The 16,940-nt window shown below is 43.0% G+C and overlaps 1 protein-coding gene across 1 annotated transcript; it reads right to left on the reverse strand.

Annotated features, from left to right (window-relative positions):
• Window positions 1–11,456: 11,456 nt before the first annotated feature.
• LOC140646985 (carboxymethylenebutenolidase homolog) lies at window positions 11,457–16,286 on the reverse strand. Its single transcript, XM_072851349.1, has 5 exons — window positions 16,072–16,286; window positions 15,165–15,272; window positions 14,216–14,358; window positions 12,647–12,738; window positions 11,457–11,636 (listed from the first exon to the last, which is right to left on the reverse strand). Exons 1-5 carry the CDS (start codon window positions 16,284–16,286, stop codon window positions 11,457–11,459), a joined length of 738 nt encoding a protein of 245 aa, XP_072707450.1.
• Window positions 16,287–16,940: the final 654 nt, after the last annotated feature.

A 16,940-nucleotide genomic window follows, 5' to 3' on the forward strand; every position in this document is an offset into this window, starting at 1 on the left:
TATATGTGGAAACTGGACGCAAGTGACGCTTAGGGGTGAGATTAAACTAAGCAAAAGTGCATTAAGTGCACAGATTAATTTAGCTGCTTCGAAATTCAGTTCCACAGAAGTGATCTGTTAAATCTAAGCCCTTCTCAACTGGGGACCTCCCAGGGTCTGAGCATCAGCTTTCCTTGTCACTGTGGTCCAATGATTCATCTCTGGTATAGATGACACTAAGTAAATACCTAGATACATGGATGGCTGAGGACCTGGGACAAAAGTGAATAGGGAAGAGACATGCAAATATGCAGACAGAATCAAAACAGGCAGAAAAACGTCCTTACCCTGGTGAGACATTGGATGGACATGTGGGGTGGGGGGTATGGATTTCAACATCAACAACTCTCCTACCGCAATTCTTCTGTCTCCACAGAAAAAGGAGGCAGGACAATCTTTGGCTGTCTTCAAGCAGCCCATGGTCCCTGCTAGCTTGGGTTTACCTTCATGCTATCCTGCCCTGTAGGAGCTGTAGGACCTGTCTACTGCTGTGGTACCTGGAGACTTTTTAGTTTGCGTTGCCCATCCAGGGAACTGCCAGCTGAGGGATGATCTGCAGGCTTGACACAAGTTATAGGACGCTAGCTGTGCTTCATCCCGAGAGGAGCTCAGATGCAGTTTAAGTCTTCCAGAGAGGAGATTTCATCAGCCTCTGTGACCACATGAAAACTGAGGCTTCACTTGTGGGAGGTTCAGAATCCTCCCCCATCAGAGAGTCAGAGAGCGCTGCTGGTGCTGAGATGTTAGCAGGGATTGCTCCAGAGATGAAAGGAACTGATCCTCCAGACAAGCCCTGATCTGCCTCCCCTTTACATCCTGTCATAACTGGTGGCTCCACCAGTTCTCAGCAACTTCACATACATGGTAAAACATTACCACACTTTGTGGAAAGGCTTTTCTCTTCTGATTCTCAGTTTCTAATCACAGAACCAGGCAGAAAGGATATGTCCAGGATAAACATGTCCTTCCTATTGCATCCTGAAACGTTCAGGTTGTTGTTGTGTTCGTGTTATCATGAAATAGAAGGTTCTTCTGGAATGTTTTTTCCTTACCAGAAAACTCAGATACTAAGATTACCTTTTCAAAGAAGTCTGTAGTTTTGGCTCCTTGAGTTGCACAGCCCAAGCCTAAGCATCAAAGCTGCCAGCAAGTCAGTGCACACTAGAGGTGAAGACAGCAAACAGTGCTCAGCACTTCTCAAATTCATCTTCTCGTTGTTCCTAGCTGGACCCCAAAACTGTGCTCATAGTTACAGGTTTCAACACCAGAGATGTTATGTGAAGCAGTAACATATTATTATTTCTGACATATGGCAGTGAAAACAGAAAGCTGTGAAAGGATGTACTGAACAGGTTTGGAAAACTCCTGAGCAGGCTTGGCCAGTAGGAGTGGATATACCAAGATGCTAAACTAAAATGTATTATCCAACTCATGCAAAGCAGGGAACAGAAAAAGAGTTTTTGGCCCCGAGTCACATCTTGTTCCTTTGTACCTTCCAGTCCCTAGGAACTCCACCAACTACAACAGAAGTGCTTCAATTTGCAGCATATTTTGGCTCAAATTGCACTTATATTCCAAAGGAGATAAGTTCAGAATTACTCCAACAAAATTATGTGTAGTATGAACAGGAACTAGACCTAGAATAATAATAATTTAAAAAACCCACAAACAAACAAACAAACAAAAAACCCACAATCAACACAAAACAGTAAGAACTTGAATCCACAGTTCATTTTTTAAAGGATTTTATTTCCTCGACCCTTCCAAAGATATTTTTTTAAAAATTGGGGGGGGAGGGGTGTCCACAGACTTCCTAAAAACACAAATGCCAGTAATTTCTGGAGGAACCCAGAGTACCCAAAGTGACTGTGTATCATTGCCCAACCATCTAGTTTCCTGAGATAAGTGACGTTGCTGCTCTTTATACCATTGTGCATGTTTAGTTCAGTACCAGCTCACTTCTGCTGAAAAACCTCGCAGCGTAGCTGAGCTAGCAGAGATCATGGGCTTGCACTGCAGAAAGCTGGTCTTCCCATATGGGCACATCTATATAAGTTCACTTAAGTTGTCACTATCAGCATCAGTCTTTTGCTCAGATGAAATTCAAACTGCTTTTCTCCACAGCCACTGACCCAGACTTGTGAACACGACCAGCTGTCAGTGATAAAACCAGGACATTAAGTAGATATTTTCCTCCATTAGGAAAGGCACAGATCAAAGCCTCTTCCATATTAGCCATATAAGCTCTTTAAAAACTATCCATCTCTTGGGGTCCCTGCACTATACTCTGCTATTCCTTCAGAGGAGGAAACGGCTAGGGCATTTGTGATGATCTGGCTGGAGCATGAATTAGGTGCCTCTGGGTAATGTTGCCCAGTGGCTTTCACCCACAGTTTGGAAAGCTGAAAGCTCTCCAGCTAATGCATTATTTTCTTTCAGTGATCTCATGTTTAAAGCATCGTTTCCTTAGTCTTGGGCTCTCCCACGGGGTCAGTAAATTCCACATTCAAAGAAGATTTTAATTCCTTGGTGAGTGACGAGCTGGAAAGGAGATTTCAGTCCTAATCCTTCTCTTGAGTGGTGAATAGAGCATCTCGTCATTAGTACATCAGACAGATGCTGTCAAAGATACCATGGGAATAGCAAACACCAGCAATTTTAGACAGCTGGAAAACGACAAGACTTGGGATGGTCCCCTCTCCACCCCTTCAGCCTGCAGGGGTTTTTGGTGAGCCCTCCCTGCCTCCCTCCTACTGGTATAGCTTGATACAGTGCAGACATCTTTCTTTTCCTTTCTCTTCCAGCTCTTTTCCTTCCTTCAGACCCACCATTCCCCACTTTGCCTGGGGGAAGAAGGATTTAATATTTAAAACTTGTTCCATTTTATTCATTCCTGTTTTATTTCCTTCTCCTTTGAATGGCTTTCCAGCTCCTTGTCTTTCTGCTGAAACATCCTGACATGTTCCTCTTCAACCCCCTTTGCATGTACCACTTGGCATCAGCCCAGCAGAATAAGTACATTTGGGGAGGCAGTGAAATGAGGGCTCAGCAAGGGAAGGAAGGGGGCAGGTCCCAGAAAAATCCCAGATGCCTATTTTTCCCCAAGCTGCTTTTGTCTTACTGAGGATTAATTTCCATCATCCTACCAACTTTGCTGTCTACTTCCTGCCATTATCCTGGGTTCAGCAGTTCCTGGAAGTTTAACTTTGCACTTTGGCATAAGAGCTACAAATCACCCAGCAACAGCCATGAAGCAACACAAGGCCACCTGTCTCTTACAGTGCCATTGCTCGCAGTGTGATGGAGAAAGGCTTAGCGACAGCGAGGAGTGTTTATCTCCTCAAATCTCTAGGGCACCTGGAAATAGAAATGTCCCCTGCCTTGCCTCTCCACTGCTGACCCACTGCCTCTCCTTTGAAGGAGATCTCCCTTTAGCTCTCTACAGAGGGGCTCTACCACCACTGAGTACTGCTGGCTTTTTGCTCCTCTCCAGCCGAGGTACCTCTGCTAACGTTTTCTAGTGTTCAGCCAGAGCTGATTCTTGGCCCATTAAGTCAGGGAGATGGAGGGGAGGCACGAGATACCTGTGACTTTCAGGAAGCACCGTCACTGCCAGTGTCTTTTCCCACCCTGACACTCCACTTCTGCCTGTCCTGCCTTACCATCAGCCTCCTACACCTTTCACTTGCCTATTTGTTTTTTCACCCCTCTGTCCTCATGGACAGACAAGACATTCAACAGATCCTTGGCAAGCAAAAAAAATCTGCACAGGTAAGATGTACATGGACTAGTGAAGGTGGCTTTCAAGGGCCAGCGTCAGGTGTCTTTTCCTCTTGTTCACAGTGTCTCTTTTCCTTCTCTCTGAGGTCCTTGAACCCTCTACTTTTCCCACAACTCTGATTTTCAGCAACAAGCACCACTCTCTGCTCTCTTCAGTGCCCGTCTCCCACACCTTGTCCTTTCACAGCCAACTGTGTGCTCCCTCTTCATCCCACCTTCACTCTTTGCCTGCTCCAGTTTCATCAAAGTCTCCTTCTGCCTCCTTCTTCCCTGCCCTGCTGGAAAGACCCTAAAGCTGTGCCATCTCTTCCTATTCTGTCGTCTCTGCTGCTCCACCTGTACTCACCTGCCATAGGTAGCTGCTTGCCAATACTTAGTCTGCAAAAAGAGAGAAAAGTGGAAGAGCGAGGTGTTATACAGACAGATAATTAGGGCTGGGCCTCAGCAGCATTTTGCAGAGGCAAAAAAGACAGGATTATGTGCACTCTAGCCGTGTTGCCAGCCACTGTAGTACAAGCCCAGTCCCACTTGGAAGCCCTTTGGCTGATTTCGATCTGACATAACCTGCTAAGACTGTTGAAGTAAAGCCCTGCTGACAGGCTACGCAGCTTTAGCCTGGCTCAGGCTGTGTGGAACAACTTCGTGGCTGCTTGCAACAGCCTTGACAAAGCCAAACACAACAGTGTTGCTCTCTGCCTTGGTGTTACACAGCAAAGCCACATCAGCAGAGCGTGGGCTAGAAATGAGCAGCAAGAAATAACACTGCTGCAGGGCATTGTTACTTTTGTTTTTTCTGGCTTCGAGTGATTTCAATGATGTGATTTCATAGTTGCATTATCAAAGAGGGTTCCATCATTTTATTTATTTAATTTTTCTTCCACTATTTATTATGTTCCACTGTAAAGAAAGAACATTTCTCTGGTTATCACATCTGAAAATACAGCTGTGATATACATCCTGTATACATCAAGAATACGCGTGAGCAAGAGGTGAGCTCTACTTTACCTTGCCCTATAGAGCCAGAAGTTGATTTCCCTTGTAGTGGATAAGAGACATGAGTGAGCCTGCCCCTTTAATTTTGACCCAGGCTATCTGTGTCTCTCAGAAAGAAAAAAATCTGAGCAAAGTTGGAGTTAAACCAGCTAGGTGAGCAAAACAGGGAAAACCTGGGACAATGGCAAGCACTCGTTCTGTTCAAACCATCTGACGGGATCACCTTACCTTGCAATCCTCATCTACCCTGAGCTGCTAGCTGCTGCACACAGCTACTCGCAGTGACGGTCCCACTGGCAGGGAGAGTTACAGCAGCTCACTGCTCTCTAAAGCAACATCACAGAGCCCTACAAAGTACAGTGTTTGCAAATATATATGACAACATGCAAACCACCCCTTTCCCCTGCACCTCTTCCCCATTGCAAACACCACTGCCTAAAAATTACCTTCAGCTTTTTGCTCAAAGGAGTCAGAGGAAGTAATAATATTTTGCCTCACCTTGTTGTTTTACTGAAGGACATGGGGTTTTTACTTGTGGTTAGCCACACATCTGAGGTATCTTGGCAACTTTCTTAATTTTCTAAGGATTCTGGAAAAAAAGAAAGGACCTTAAAGCTCAGCACCTGGAAGAAAAACTAAAGAACAGTTTAATAGTGCAATTGAAATAATTTCCAATCCCCTTAACAAATAACATTATCATAGCTTTGCTGAAGTTCATGGCAAACTACCAGCCCAGATGCAAAATTTCCTCACCAGTTCTTAATATAGCAGTGGCGGGAAGGGAAGGAAATGTATTGCCACAGGTGCCACCATCTGCTCCACGGTCTGAAAGGGGAACTTTGTTTTGGAGCTTTATTAGCCCATTTCACTCCCCGATTTCTGAAATTAAGCATTCTGTTATTTGCTGGACTTTGATATACTTCAGTGCTAAAGATGAGAAACAGGCAAATAAGTAAAATGTGCTGAGGAGGGTTTCTGAAGGCATAAAGAGGAGGCAGGCACCAAAATTCCATCACTCTTCCCATGGGAGCTCTGCAACAAAGTACTCTTTGTGGGTCTACCTCTATTTTTTCTTACCTTAAATTAAATGAAGCTGGATTGTTGTGTGTCCCTGTGACAAACCTGCTTCCCTGAAAAATGGTCCCCTCACTACACCTTTCTAGAGGCTAAGCTACCACTCACTGTCTGCGGTGAAACACATTGAAATGTCATTAGGAACGAAGTCCTAATAGAGGACTATCCATAAAGGAACCAAGTCCAGTTTGATTAAAACCTGTGCTAGGTAGGCAACTACAGTCCTAAATAACAAGCTTAGGATGCCTGTGGATGTGGCCAAAATGAGTTACACCAAGGCCCTCAGATGGGCTGGAGCTGAACCTACAGGTGTAGTCACCTCTACCACGTTTTCCATCAATTCCTCAATTTCCATCAAGTTCAACTTCTGGTCAGTCCTGTAGCCCTGAAGCCTCACTAATCCAGCACAGCAATCATTCAGCTCCCTCCCTAGGGCCTCTTCTGAAGAAGGCAAAGTCAAAAAACCCCTCCAAGACCTAGCAGCAGAGTTCCTCGGAGCCAGAGGTTGCAGCTGACTAACATCAGTGCAGCTGAGGGAGGAGAACTGCTCCTCACACTGGTACAAGCTGGCACTGTGCAGAGGGACATATTTTTAAAGCAAATGCACAGTCTTTTATAATCTAGCATAAAGCATAGATGCCATCCTGCCTGCAGGCCAGAAGATATTAGATATTTTTTATACTGACTGAGTGCACATCATTTCATAGGAATATTGGCACTGCTGTGTACGTGTGTGTGTGTGTGCGGTGAGGGAGTGCTTTTCTTTGTCCTTGCTGACTACGGCCTGCACACTGAATGCTCATTCCTGTTTGGAGTTTAGGAGTCAAAAAAGCTGAGAAAAATTATTACGGTGAAATACTGACTAGCCATTTTAGACACCGCATTAAAAAAACTCAATAAATGCTAACTTGACAGAGAGGAATGTGGAAAATGGAGCAGAGTCAAAGAGTCATCAAGTTGATTAAAATTTGTTGCCATAAAGATCAAACTGAAAACCCATAAAAGAGCTCCCACTCAATGTGTAAAAGAAGTAAGCAAATGAAGAACTAAAAGTGAAGTCTGTGCAATATTAAACTGATTAAACATATCAGATGCTTCCAAAATACTTGTGCCAGAGAACAGAAATCAGGACATGGAATTCAACTTCCAAGAAGGCAAAGGATCCAGGGGTTCATATTAAAGCTGTGTTTTAGTATTTTCTTTGATATAAAGGACCTCAATCTTCTTGTGAAGAGGAGATTATTAGCAGAGGATAGGATATGTGGTCTTGTTCTTCAGGAGTCTGATCTCCACCATGTTGTGTTGTCCTGTCTATCTCCAGTCCCTCAGGTTTTCCTCCGAGAGACCTCTTTCACTTTAGTCCATACAACTTTCTTCCCTCAGGCATCAAGGATTCCTCGCATGCAGGCCATGAGCCTTCCTCAGTATAACAACTTCTCGGTGACCAAAATCCCGCTCAGTCTACAAACGGTGAGATTAGGGCTCTTCTAGGTTCTCCCTTCCATTTCGTCCGTGTACCGTGTGATGGCCCCCAACAGGGTCGCAGTTCCCCGTCCCCCCAGGGGAACCCTCAGCCCATTCCCACTGCCCTCCTGTATCCTCTGCCAAACCCTACGCGAGCAGTTCAGGCTTTCTGTGTGCTGACCGGCCAGCCAGCAGCCTAAATCATACAAACAACCGATGAATCCACACCACACTATTTTGCTCAGTGCAGTGAGTCTGTCTCCTCTGTGCCATCCAGATTTTCTAGAAATTAAATAGCACCGAGGACTTCATTGTTTTGTCAAATTTGTTTGGAATTGATCAAAGGGCTCTAAAGCTACTAGGAAGGAACTGACAAGACAGCACAGTGCCCAGGGGAACAAAAGCATCTGCACGAGGTCCCTTGATCAGGCCTTACACATGTCTACTATGTTTACCCTGGTGTTTTTTCTGCAGTTAATTTACCTTCTATCGAGGCTCCTAAGTTCGGTAGAACCGAATATTACAAACCTGACTTTGTAATGTCTAACCTATACACCTATATGTCAGTGCTTTCTAGAAAAGGATATTCTCAAATGCAAGTTTTGAGAATGCATGTGTGTGTGGTTTTTAGTAAAGTAAATGTTAACACTTAATCCATCTTAGATGCCATATGTCTACAAAAACAAATACATAATGAAATGCAAGACCTGTCCTACAGCAAGGCACTCTGAATTCTCCAAGGACAATGAATTTTGACAAAATACTCCTCAGTTTCACAGTCTTCCCCTGTCTCAGGAGAAATTTGGCAAATCTTAGTCCAATTCCCTGAGACATCTGTTCATTCACATAAAAAACCAAGCCGGAATAGTTTGCCAGCCAAGATACTACCTTCCGAGAAACCAAGGCTCTTTTATTTAAAATCCATGTGAGACAATGGTTGTAGGGAGTTCAATTTCATCATCTCTGTCTGTTCTCATAGCAACCCTGATAAATTGGGCATGAATCCATAGCTGGGAATTGAATTCACACTTTACAGGCTATCTATCTGAAGCACATACCCACGTTGCTTTCTTCCAGGAAGGTTTGTGCGTTGTTATCCTCCCGTTACCCCAGAGCTGCAAAGGCACACGCATCAGACGTGCCTGCACGAGTGAATGGAGGTGTCTGCAATTCTCCCCCATGAAACCATTTCTCCTCTATACGCTGAGTCCAGAACCATGTCAGGACCGGCAGGAAGCACAGAAGTCACTGTCCAGCCCTTCCCTCCCGTCTGTAGGTCACCGGGAAGCCACACAGATCCAGCCCAAGGGCAGGAGCAGGGAGGGCATCATGGAGCTTCTCACCTCCGATGTGGAGGGACTGTTTTTACCAGCACGACTCATGGCAACAACACCCTGCAGACCTGAAGAGGCTTTCCCTGTGCTGGCTAGACCCACTAAGAACAGGCTCATCATTCCTGAAATCGAACGGCAAGACGACGGGAACACAATGTGCAGTGCCTAAACCAGAGAACAGCACTAATCGCTGACCGGGGGCATAAGCCAAGCAGCAGGGGAAGCTTTTGCACTTTTACCTCAGGGGTCTGCATGAAATCTTTTTGAAAGACAGGAGAGTTTCTTTACCATCAACTATGTGTGGTGCAGGGAGAACTATTTTCTCACGGGAGATGCACAGTGCATTGCAGGAGGAAGGGGAAGGAGTGACATGAAGAAGGGGTTCAAGATGGAGGGATGGCTGAAGAACTGCTGAGGCATGTGGGACCTGAAGTGGGACCCACCTGGTGGGAGACTCTGAAGCAGAGGCACTCTGGAGTTCAAAGACGCGCGTGCGGCTGCAGCTCCATCACAGACCCCCTAGGGCTGGCCTGGCGCGTGCCCGCGGCTTGGGGACAGCCAGAGGGAAGGTGACTGCGTGAGGGAGCTGCCAATACGGCTGGCGGAGGCGACTGCGAAAACAAAAATATTGTGGGGCAATGGAAACAACTGAGGGGCTGCCCCTTGAAGGATAACAGTCTGCGAAAGCTGAAGGGGCTGCCTGGGCTTACAAATATTTCACTGCGGGGAAACTGGGCTGTGTTCAGTACAATATCTTAGCCGCATCTATTCCCTCAGCATCACAGATGCAGGCAAGACCTCACCACATGATTACGGTGAATTACACTGAGAGGGACCAAAGGAGCAGAAATACAGTGATGTTCCCGTAGTCGCTAGGGATGGGCTGCGCCTTACCGATCCTGATACCTAATTAAATCACAATAGAGAGAAACCTGGTGATGCTGGAAGGATTTGTGGAGGTGAGGAGGTAATGTCATCCAGGTTGGTTTAGATTCAACTCTGAATGAGGGGCAGGGGGTAGGGCAACTGCCTGAGACCATGAGAGATGACAGAGGACTTGCATTGACCTGATTGTGAAATGATGCAATGCGCTTTCCTGAAAAAAAGGAAGGAGCAGCATCAGAAACCCAGCTGGTGCTGGGGCTTCTGGTGAAGATAATGTGCGGGAGAAAGGAGCGGAGGACACCGGTGCTTCATGAAAGAGACGTTATCAAAGGTCAGACGATCCTGATGTGGAGGAAGGGCAGACAGCACAGCAAGAGGCCATCGCAGCTGCATCCAGATGCCTGCAAGTCTTTCAGAATCAAAAAGGAGGCTTACAAAGGGGGGAAACACAGGCACGCGTCTGAGGACAAGAGTAAAGGAACAACACACCCCACAGACAGACTAAGGCAGCAGTGTAGCTTACTGCTATGAAGAGACTCAGAACGAGTAATAAAAGTATTTGTAAATGCATCAAAAATGAGAGAAGGGCAAAAGGAAAGTGCTGGCTCTTAGCAGGAAGGAGAACTAATACAGAAAGTCTGGTAAAGACTGAAGTGTCCAGAGCCGTTCGGTTCAATCTTCACAAAAGTTAATTTTAACCATATTGCGAATGAAATTAATTTTATAGCAGAAACAGGAGTACAGGTGCACGGAGAGGGCAGAAAAATTAAAACAGAGTAACTAGACGTGGGCAGGTTTGAAATTCACCTCGGGGAGTTCAAGCACCTCTGTGAACCAGGAGCCGTGATGTCTCTGACTGCACGGGCAGACGTGCCACGTCCCCGGGGAATGGAGCAGGACAAATACAGAGGCCAGCCTTTCCGTGGAAGAAAGGAAGGCACCGGTAGCACTTTTAGGCTACCGGTAATGCCTGAAAGATATGAAAACAGACTATCCAGACGTCAGTTGATAGACATGGAGTAGATAATACGATGCTAAAGGAAATAACAAGGTGGCAGCCAACAAGAAACTCCTGCCCTCCTGAGCTCTTCCCCTACTAGACAAGTCTGGAAATGGAAGGAGAAGAGGGATTGGAAGTCTTCACTCGTATTTTCTTCCTATGCTCTGTGTATGTCTGATGGTAATCTCCTATTCCTACTTTGTTGTTCTTTCTCCTCTGAGTTTTCCTGCACTTGACAGTCTCTTTGTTTCCTACCCTCTTCCCACTTGTTCAGGTCCTTCTTCTCTGGTCCTGCATGTTCCTCTAGTCTCCTCACTTCAGTCATGGCTCCCCACTTTTTGCAGCCCCCTTTCAGTCTGCATACACTTCTTCCCATTGTCCGCCCCCTTCCCTCTTTCTAGCTCTGTTTTTATGAATTCTGAACAGGATATTCTGTTTCCAAGAAAGTGTCGCAGCCTTCCAAACCAGAACTATATTTGCCTTAAAGCTGAAAATCTCGGAGCTGAAAATCTCACAGCTCAACAACTCTAAACACATCTTTTAGGAGAGCATTTCTCAAGTGTGGGCAGAGTTTCAATGATTTTTTATCATCTTGACATTAATATAAAAAAGTGAAACGTTCAGATTCTAGAAAATATCCCACGAGAGTCTAATAATTTTAAGATACACAAGATCAAATTTAAAAATATTTTTTACATCTATAGCTATCAGCATTTGAAAAGCCATTTCTAAGCATCTACTTACAAAATAAGTGCAAATAAGTAGTGTTATTGCAGAAGACTTTTACAAAATATTTTGATGGTTTTAAGAACATTTTAATCAATATGGTCTGTATTATTTTCTCATTTCCTACAACAATTGATGTATTTTATGGGCATTTATTTATGCTAAAGATATTTATTCAGCCAGTTGATCATATCCTTTCTTCCTTCCTCAATATAAGGTTTATCTTGAGGACTGATATCTTCTCTTCTGCGATGTACAAACCCATGCGTCTGTCCAGGGTAAATTTTAACTTCATAATCAACTTTACAGTTTTGTTTAAGCTTCTGCTCCAGTAGGGTGACCTGTAACACAGAATGTTCCATGTTGGCTGAGTACGGAGTTAACATGTTATGTATTTACAGTCCTCAAATTGTCCTGTTTTTTTACTTTTCTGGGAGACAGACACAGTGTGTCCTTGCCATCGTTTTCTCTTCTACTAATTTTATATCCAAATGCATTTCTGTTACTTTCTTTATTTAACTAGGCTTTTTTCTCCAGTAAAATAACAGCATGTGACTGTATAAAACCACAAAAAAAGTATATGGGTTACTGTAATAATACCAGTAAAGGTAAAAACACCTGTTGCTCAGTGTCATGAGAAGGTTAGCATGTAGAGATCACTGTATAAGTTACTGCTGATAGACCTCACCAAAAAAAAAAAAAAAAGGGGGCAAGATTTTAAATTAATTTGAAATTGAGGGAGGAGAGGCACAGATACAAAATCGGCAGTTCAAAGCTACTGACACTTTTGGCGGGAAAATTAAAGCCAACACCACTCAATGAAGTGTGTCGTCCTCATTGATCCCCTTGGTAGATAATCATCTTTGTCCAGTCATTCTCCACCCATGCTCCCCAGGAAGGCTGTTGACAGCCAGAAGGAGAAGCTCTGCAGGACAGTGGGAGAAGGAAAAGGATAGTCACTGGATTTTTTAATTCTCCTGCAACTAGTGGTTCCCCAGGTACAGGTGGGAACTTTCTGCTGATTTTATGCACCATCAGTATGATTAAAGAGGGTCTCCTATCTTAAACTTGACAGAAGTCTTCCTTTGGATTCTTGCCCTTTTCCTTCTAGGAACTCTCATATATAAATCATCCATATTTTGCAACAGAAACAGAAAACATTTTTTAGTGTCACTGTAAAACTTTTTGATTTGGGAATAAACAACATAAATTTGTGTAGAACTACTGTAAGAGTTAGTGAAAGAGGAAGAAAAGTGTAAATTAGTTTTCTACTTCCTCTTAATTAAATATCAAATTACAAAACAAGCAGGAAAAGCACTAAAAAGACAAATATCTCTGACGGGAAACTCACCTGCTCCAATGGGATGTAGTCATCCTTTTCAGCAAAAATGAAGAAGGTGGGATGAAGCAAACTGGATCTGTCCTCAAAGAACCTGATGACTCCTAAGGAAGAAGGAAAGGCATATACAATGAGTCATGCTACTTAAAGTGGTTAAATCACTACCAAAGCTATACAGTCAAAATAAAAGACATTCTGATCAGAGTTGACCAGCTTGTAATCAAATTAAACACGCTTTGCTTAAAAGTCCTTTTTGTTGTGAGAACTTCCTGTGATTTGGGATGTCATTAAAGATAGAAAGACCAGCTCTGTCTGAAAAAGTCAGGGAAGAATTGTTACATTTGCCCCATTCTTGTGGTTTTCTTTGGGCATCTGTTTCTGACCACTGTCAGAGATGGGGTCCTGTGAAAGATGGACACTTCAGAGCTGCTTGCCTCTAGCCTGGCATGGCCATTTTTAAGATAATTGTAAATATTCATCATTCTAGATACATGGTTAGGATTTCAGCATACATTTATTTATACTGATATAAATTAATAACAAATTGATATTGTAATTTTGACTATTCAAATATATTTGAATTTAAGTAACAGTAAAACTAACTAGCTACCACCCTGGCCACTCTTTTCATTATTGAAATTATTACAACAGAAAAGTAAAAAATTGGCAAGTAGCATTATTGAATTGATTCAACTGATCAGCAAATCAGTGCAGCAAAATAGTCCCCATAAACTTTCTGGAAAAATACCTTCAACTTCCTTTCACCTCAAATGAAAATAAATTGCTCTGGGTTATATAGCAGTACAGAGGTTTATAAAAAAAATACTAAAGGTGTCATAAATGCATTAAGAATGGAAGTGTGAGAGTGCAAGGGTTAAAACAGAGAGTTAAAGAATGGTTCATATTAGTAACAAGGTCCCTTGTTACTCACTGCTAGGAGTAACATTGAGGAATAAGGTGTTCATGTCATGACCTGAAGGTCTGCAGCCTGTGCAGCCCCCAGCCCAGACGACTCATTGGCAAAAGGCCCTGCACTCTAACAGAAGGACAGCAAAAAGGTTGCAGCATATCACTACTGCCATGTCTTTCCCTCTTAGCCCAACAGGGGAATAGAATACAGACGTGTGTCAAACAGGTTTTCCAAACAATGAAAACCAGGCAGTGGGCAGCAACCTGTCCTAAGACTTACGCAGACTGAGGTAAGCAAGATACTGTGGCAAAGATCCACCTCATAGTAACTGCTGGCTCCTAAAAGATATAAAAGATGTGCCCAGAAACCATTTTGTCATCGCCAGCCAAGAGGAACCTGAGCCATAGCGCGGCCTTGGCATTTGGTGTCCCTTATACGCTAGGTTGCACAGAAGCAATCCTGGCCATGCTACTTGAATATATAGATCTTGCTGGTTATGATTAAGTGCAAAAATGTGAGTGTGCAAAATCAAATTGCTTCAAGATTTTGTATAATAAAATCACCTTCTTCCATACAATGTTGCACTGAATTTTGTTACAGTAATACTCCCACAGAATAATTTCCTGTACTGGTCATGTCTGCTCAGAATGTGATAGGTATTTCAGACTTACCGCAGAGGGACACCCCTGTCTTTAAATGAGGATTTTTCAGCATCAGATGTTGTACTGCTGCTCCACCCCAGCAAAACCCAATGACACCAATCTTCTTTGCGCCACATTGTTCACTTAGATACTTCAGGATGACATCAACTTCTCTGAGACATGCAAATGAAAGTGAATTAAGGCTTTAGCTCTATTCCCCTGGCCTCCAAGGTGGCTCCTGCTCAAAGGCTGGCTAGGCATCAGCCTGCTTGTGGGAGGTGGTGAGTGACTGTCTTTGCATCACTCCTGTTTTTTCTCTTTCCTTCACTTATCAAACTGTCTGTATCTCAACCCATGAGTTTTCTTGCTTTCGTTCCCCCTGTTCTCTCCCCTGTCCCTCTTGGGGGAGTGAGTGAGCGGCAGTATAGGTATAAATTTGAAATTGTTGCTTCAAAATCAGCAGTAACATTATGCAATCAAGCTATGTGTCAGATAAAAATGGGAAAAATATAGCTAGAAGAATGGGAAAGTAGTGTGCTTTGAACTGGCTGCAATCTGATGGGGAGCAGGACTCATGTACCCTACTTAAATAGTGTTTGGTGACTACATTTGCATCCTATCTGAAATCCATGGAAGTTGTGCCTGCCTGCAGGAACTGAATCAAACTGAAGTGGAAGGAGTGAGCTGCATTTTCTAGCCTTTGCTGGTTCTTTTCTGTTGAGTCATTCATCTCAATTCTACTCTCTGCACAGGTGAACAGTGGGCACTTTTATTCTTGTTCAAAGTTCTACTTTTCACCAAAAAGCACCCTTCACATAAGTATGAGCTTGACCTACGAGCTGCATGAAATTTCTGTTTGTGGACATCCAGCTGTATTTGACCCATTAATAATTTAGGATCTAATCCTGCATCTTTACTGAGGCAAAAATTCCTACAAAAGAAGGGTGTCCACTCGCTGGACAAGGAACAATGGTTGTACTTGTCTATTTTGCCAGCATTTCGGGTTTTCAGCCAGTCATCGAAAGACGCCCAGTCATTAGAAGTTTTCCAAGCTTCCTGTCCCACAAAAAAATCTGGACAGATGGCTCTGCAAGAAAAATGAAAACATTTTATGCCCATGAAATAATATTGAGAAAGGATTAAAGGGAACTCCATGTGTACTATACAACAAATTCATTTTGTCGAATACAGATAGAATTTAATCTACATCAAAGCACAACACAAGCAACCCTCATTATTTTTCTATGTCTAATAAGGAGACTTAGTATAACTTCCAGATACATTCAGCCCTGTTAAAATTCATTAATAAATTTAAAAAATTGTTAACTGCAACTGAAAATCCTTAGTGGTTTCCTACTGAATTTAAAAAAACAAACAAACAAACAAACTACAATTTACATGGTACATACATTTGGGCTAGAAGGAACGCTAACGCAGTAATACAGGAAAGAGGATACCCAATATGCTTTTCACCTATTTGAGAACTTGTTTCTTTCTTTGACACAGGCTGGTACACTTTACCTTCATGGAATGACTTCCAGCTTCTCTGGAATTTTTACTCTAACAGCAAAGTTGCACAGATGCTACATCGGGAGGGAGGAAGCAGGCTGCTTCGGGCTAATGGAGGATGAAAGATGCAGAATAAGATTTTTCTCTGTTTCCCCTCTCCTGTGCTTGCCTGCTATCTCGTTACAGTAGGACTACTCAACTATGTTAGACTTCTTACACTGTTTTACCAAACAGGAAACTCTTTAAAAGAGAAACATGTAAGCGAAGCCTATGAAATTATTTGTGTTTGTATGGTTTATATAAAAAAAAGGAAATAGTTGGTTCAACAAACTTCTTTCTTATGAAAAAGACACTTTGAAAACAGTAGTATTTCTTACATGTATCCATTAGCCGCAAGCATATCAGCCATGTATCTGGTGTTTGGGAGTTGCCATCCAAATATATCATGAATCACAATCACAGCTTTGTCTGTGCTGGCAGGTGGTTTGCAAACGTACGCCTTGATGTGCTGAACTTGTACGTCCTGCCCACGGCCTCCATAGTCAAACCTGTCTCCGATATCACATGGGCAGGGCCTCGATTCATTAGCCATGCGTGATACTAAAGAACAAAAAATATTCAGTTGTGAATATCACAGCGTACCATACTGAAAAAGATCAAAATACAGCGATATCATAGATTATTGATTTTTTTTAATCATTACAGTAGTATTGTGAACATACTGATTACTGCTAGATCTAAAATGCAACATTAGTCAATAAGCCCATTGGGTTGTTTTTTATAAATAATAATCTTGTTAGAGTTACTTATCCTATGAACTCTTCAGTGGGGGCCTGGTACATAACTAGGGCTTCCGTGCCTTACAGTAATACAGTAAAAATAAAGTTAAGACCAACCAGCCAGGCAACCATCACAAATTACTTAAATAGCAATGAAGCCAGTTCTTTCACTCTTCATCGTGTGTATATCCTTGTCAGGAATGCATAACTTTCTTTAGTATAGACTGTAAAGGCTTAATACAGGACGCAGCATTTTGAAGAAAAAAAAAAAGAAAACACAGCTACTGTGTAGAAAGATACAATTACACTTAGATTAAATGTGACATTTTCCTCCATAGACTTAAAATATTCCACAGATGACCTTTTCAGTGTCAAGAAATTATTTTTCTAAACCAGCTTGAGCATCAGATATTGCAGACTTTTGAAGGGGGATACTTAAGGAAGGTGCCAATAAAAATATACCAGTG

This window comes from Ciconia boyciana, chromosome 2, assembly GCF_034638445.1.
Source record: "Ciconia boyciana chromosome 2, ASM3463844v1, whole genome shotgun sequence".
In the NCBI taxonomy this organism is placed as follows: Eukaryota; Metazoa; Chordata; class Aves; order Ciconiiformes; family Ciconiidae; genus Ciconia; species Ciconia boyciana.